Source organism: Tupaia chinensis, unplaced genomic scaffold (assembly GCF_000334495.1).
Source record: "Tupaia chinensis unplaced genomic scaffold, TupChi_1.0 Scaffold144899_1, whole genome shotgun sequence".
Taxonomy (NCBI): Eukaryota; Metazoa; Chordata; class Mammalia; order Scandentia; family Tupaiidae; genus Tupaia; species Tupaia belangeri.
Genome location: NW_006204759.1, coordinates 4,118,528 through 4,123,829, shown reverse-complemented (window position 1 = coordinate 4,123,829; position 5,302 = coordinate 4,118,528). Strand labels below are relative to the sequence as shown.

General features: G+C 51.3%; 1 protein-coding gene across 1 annotated transcript in view; it reads left to right on the top strand.

Annotated features, from left to right (window-relative positions):
• Positions 1-5,302, top strand: part of CAMKK1 (calcium/calmodulin dependent protein kinase kinase 1) — a 26,545-nt gene that overhangs the window by 6,202 nt on the left and 15,041 nt on the right. Inside the window, exon 8 of the mRNA XM_006167597.2 lies at positions 264-352. Coding sequence (XP_006167659.1) covers positions 264-352 — 89 coding nt within the window. The remainder of the gene's footprint in view (positions 1-263; positions 353-5,302) is intronic.

The following is a 5,302-nucleotide window of genomic DNA, read 5'->3' as shown; positions in this document are numbered from 1 at the left end:
AATGCCGAGACAATCAGACAGCAAGATAAAGCTGATTTGAAAAGGACTGAAACATTGAAAAGCGATATTTATATATGTCTGTGTATTTTCACATTCTCATTATGTGGGAGGAAAAGCTCTTATCTTGGGTTCTAGAGACCCCTGTGAGCATGGGGCTCCCGGACGTCCCTATGGGCCTACATGGCCCACCCCTGTAACCCTTTGCCTGCACCTTGTTCTCATCCTGATTAAGGTGAACACCTCTCCCCCATCCTTCTCCATAGGCCAGTCATGGAAGTGCCCTGTGACAAGCCTTTCCCAGAGGAGCAAGCTCGCCTCTACCTGCGGGACATCATCCTGGGCCTAGAGTACTGTGAGTGAGGGGCTGCCTGCCCTCTGGAACTGAGGCCTGGGGATATGGGAGCCTGCAGGGTCTAGGCTGAGCAGGTTCTAAGCAGTGCCTGTCAGTCAGCGCTGGTCTGCCAATCAGCTCCAGTGTGGGCGGGGCAAGAAGCTGTCTGCCCGCCCTCCCCCCCTCCCTGGGGCCTGAACAGGATGCGGTGAAGGGAGACTTCGCCCTGCATGCACTGACTAGGTCCTTTGTAGCACCTGGTCTTCACCTGTATGTCGGCCTGCACCTTCGGTGTTTATTCTTTCTCTCTGCTGAGTTCTTAGCCAAGCTTAGCCTCTCCTCAGGGCCTCAAGAGATGTGGGAAGGAAGGGATATATGTCCTGCTGCTCTGGAGGAGTCTGTCTTGGCATGGGGCCCTGGGGGTGCTGTCTGCGAGGGTTCAGCTGAGAGGGGCCTTAGAGTGATGGATGAGAGGCAAGAAGGAGGTTAGCTTAAGCTCTATCTCTGAAATTAATTTACTTATCCTCTCACTCACTCACTCATTCATTCATTCATGTATGAGTACCTCCTGAGTGCGGGCTGCAGGCACAGAGGTGTCAAAGACCTAGACCTGCCCTCAGAGATCTGACAGCCTAATTGGAGGAATGGGAACCTGAGCAGACAAAGTATATTAGGGGAGGGGCCTTTAAAACATTCATAGAAAATGCACATTAGGGGGAACCAGCAGTTATTGTAATGGCTATGTCGCTGGACTTCCACGTAGTCGACCACGGTTCGCGTCTCGGACCTGGTGGCTTAGAACTCACACCGGGCATGTGTGCATGCATGCCCAAGATCCCAAGAGGAGAATGGAGGAGAAAGGATTGCGGCGTGACCATTCCCCCTGGGGGTGATTTCTCGCTTTCTGTCTCTATGTCTCTCCCTGTCTGTCTGGCGAGCACACGTGCCCTATAGCGAAAACCTCTCAAAAAAAAAAAAAAAGAAAAGAAAAGAAAAGAAAATGCACATTAGGAAAAATTACGTATGGGTTTCAAATTTTTCATTTATTTTATTTTCAAAATAAATGTATATTTTTGAAAGAGTTATTTATTCATTTAATTTAGTTCATTATTATTAGTTTTAAAAAAATTTGACCTGAGAGAGACACACAGAGAGAGAGAAAGGGAAAGTGAGAAAGCAAGCTGCCAGGTCCAGGACTCGAACCGTAGTCGGCCATGTGGGAGTCCAGCACCCCAATCACCATGCCTCCTACTGTCCCCTAGACTTGTATTTTTAATTCCATTTTTTCACAACCTTTTTGAAGTCCCTCATATCATGTGGTGCCTGCCAAGGTCTGGGAGGCACAGAGTCTGTTAGCGTACCAGGGGCTGGGGAGACTCCCTGGAAGAGCCACTGTGACCAGGGCCCTGAAGGGTGAGTAGGAGTTTATTGGCAAGGTTTTGGGGGTGGAAGACAGTATACCAGACAGAGGCACAGAAGGGAGTAGAGAGCATATTATCCCAGGACAGGGAGAAGTTCAGTCTGACTGAAGCATACAGTGGACTTCTGGAACTGGGGTGGTTAGCGAAGGACGACGCTGGAGACACTGTCCAGGGCCCCACGCACTCCGCTCTGATGACTTCATCCTGCTGCATCGTGAGGCTCTGAGCGCTCTGAGCAGGGGAGGGGCATGATGGGATTTGCGTCTTAGAAAGCTCTGTCTGGCAGCTGTGTGGTGGCTGGATCGGAGGGCGAGGGAGGGGCTGTGTCTGTAGCCCAAGTGACAGATGGTGAGGCCTGGATTAGGGCAGTGACAGTGGGGAGGGGAAGGGAAGAAGGTGAGGTGTCCAGCCAGAGTGATTGACATCTATGGTTCTGCCCTAAGTTAGGGACCAGGGGTGCTGCCCATCTCGCCAACATCTTAGCTTGGTTTACCAGGAGCATTTTTCCCCTCGAGGGCACCCATGCTCACTAGAAAGAGACAGAGGGAGAGAGGAGAAAGCATCTCCCATGGGGAGTGGCCATGCGGTAATCCCTCTTCATTTCTCCCTCCTGTTGGGATTTTGGGCACACTTGCATGTGTGCCTGGCATGTTTGTCAAGGTGCTGGGTCAGGGCCTCAGACCTCATGGTCGGCCATGTGGGATCCAGCTGCCTTAACCACTAGGCCATGGAGCTAGCCTGTTGGGAGTGTTTTCTGTTCCTGGGGGAATAGGGTGGGGAGTCAGCTGAGGTCTGACCTGGAGTGACAGGAGCAGGACTGTCTTTATCCTGCTCAGGCCTTTCCAATGCCCTCACATAAATATTCACTTTGTACATTTGGGGAAACTGAGGCACAGGTGGGAAGAGCTTTGTAGAAAGTCCCTAACGAGGGCCTAGGGGCCTGGGACGCGAAGGAGACATCCTGCCCTGGGTATGATCAGTGGCAGGAACAGCCCTGCACCAGCTTAGCTCTGCCCTGTACCAGGTGGCTCCACCCATTTCCTTTCTGGGCCGCTCTCCAGCTGAGGCCTGTGATCTGTCACCTCCTAACCACCCCCTGCACACCCCACCCTCCACCCAAACTAGCTCATCTCGTTTGAGTTTTGGTCAGGACCCAGCTAATCACAAATGCTCCCCTGGAGGGGGTTGGTAATGCCAGGGGCTGGGCAGGCAGGTGCAAGGAGCACTGGGGCACTGAACCGGCCTTGAGATTCTGGCCCCGAGAAGGGAGAGCTGGCCCAGCTGCAGTGGTGCCGCTCTGTGGTGTTGGAGCCATATGGAAGACTGGGGTTTGGTTCCCGGGTCAGCCTGCCTGACTGGGAGGGCTGAGGGAGGACTGGAGCACAGGACCCCATTGAAGGGGCTTGTCTTCCTCCGACTCTCTCATGAGATAAGTAAATAAATACACCTGAAAAACAAAAGAAGAATGAGCGAGCTGAGGCTCCCCTGAGAGGGCCTGACGGGGAGGTCCGGCCGGATTCTCAGTAACGGGGCAAGTACAGCAGTGCAGCTGGTGAGAAGCCATCGGGTCTGGGATGCATCTTAGAGTTGAGCTCTCGGGACTTGCTGAGGAATTGGACGTGAGGTGTGAGAGAAGGAAGAGGGTGAGCATGATAAGGAGGTGTTTGCAGCTAGTAATGGATCTTCAGCTGAGTGGGAAAGACTTGGGGAGAAGCAGGGGTCTTTTGTTTGTTTTTGTCAGTGGTGGGGGTTGCAGGCAGAGAAAACATGTTCTGAATTAGACATATTATTGTGATAGATTAATATATATATGTATGTGTGTGTATATATATATACTTTTTAAAAGAATTATTTCATTTTATTTTTTATTGTTATTACTATTTTTTAAAATTTGCTATAGGGCATGTGCATTCAGCAGAGAGAGAGAGAGAGAGAAAGATAGAAAGCAAAGATTTGGGATTTAAACTGCAGTGAGCCATGTGGGAGTCCAGAGCCTTAACCACCATGTCACTTGCTGTCCCCAATTGAGTTATCTTTTTTAAAAAGAATTTTAATTGCCAGAGGGTACATGCATTGACCAGGGAGATACAGAGAGAAAAGGAGAGGAGAGCGGGAGACCAGCGGTTGTGTAATGGCTATGTCACTGGACTCCCACGTAGTCGACCGTGGTTCACGTCCCGGACCCAGTGGTTTAAAACTCACACACATATATATATATATATGTGTGCGTGCGTGCCCACCCAAGATCCCAAGAGGAGAATGGTGAGTGGCCATCCCCCCAGGGGGTGATTTCTCACTTTCTGTCTCTCTCTGTCTGGCGAGCGCATGCGCCCTATAGCAAAAAAAAAAAGAAAAAAGAAAAAAAAAAAGAAAGAAAGAAAAGAAAAGAAAAGGAGAGGAGGGGAAGAAAGCACCCTCATTCTCTATCCTGTCGGGATTTGGGGCATGCACAGATGCCTGGAATGTTTTTCAAGCTGCCAGAGTGGATTCAAACCACAGACGACCATATGGGATTTGGCTCCTTTCACCACTAGGCTCTGAGGCCGGCCTGAGATACATGTTGATACGTATGTGCAGATGGATGTCCACCTATGGAGATGTCTCCTGGATAGCCACCAATGTGAGGATAGAGAGGCTGGAGTTAGGGGAGAGGCTAGACTTGAGATGAGGCGTTGTAACCACTTTCCCTGGCTAGATACACAGCCCCGATCCTCTGCTCTCGTGGGGAGATGTCACGTGCCCTGTGTGTGCCTCGTGCACAGTGGGCTACCAAGGACCATTGGCTTCCTGCTGCTTGCCACGTGGCTCTCGCTGATTGCCACGTGGCTCTCGCTCCTACCGCCAGCCCTCCTCTGCTCCTCCTCGCTCTTCCCCTCTCTTCCCTGTCTTATCTCCTTTCCAGCCTCCTGGGGTCTGCTGGTCCAGGGGAAGGTATTTGCTGAGGAGGGAGCCCACGGGTGGTAGCCACAGGTGAGGTTAGTTCTTTCTCTTAGGGACCTCTCTGACCATCTCAGCCTGAGCCGCCTGTCCCTTCCTAGTGCTACTGGACACAGGAAGTGAGGCAGGCCCCAGTCTACCATGCCATTTCCGATTCCACTTCATCTACCAAAGGCTAATCTTCACCCCAGCCGTATTCGCCTTGGTAGTTCTGAGGCCCAGGGATGCCCTCCCTCTCTGAGACATTATCAGTTCAGATGGCTAGGGCTGAGACAGCGTCTCCATAGGATACCACGGGCCCGGCAGTCCAACCTCAGCCCTTGGAGCAGACATATCTCAGACCGGATCTGGTAAGGAATGGAACCGAGGAAAGGTTTGGGTAGGCTTTGGACCACAGATAACATTTCTATGGGGAGGGCAGAGATGGGCTGGGGAGAAACCCCCTTTCCTGGGGTTTGTGGTAGTGTGGTAGTTAGGGTGCTGGACCCCCACATGGCTGACCGTGGTTCAAGTCCTGGACCTGGTGGCTTGCTTTCTCACTTTCCCTTTCTCTTTCTCTGGTCCAATTAAAGAAAATAATGATAGTGAATAAAATTAAATAAATAATTCTTTT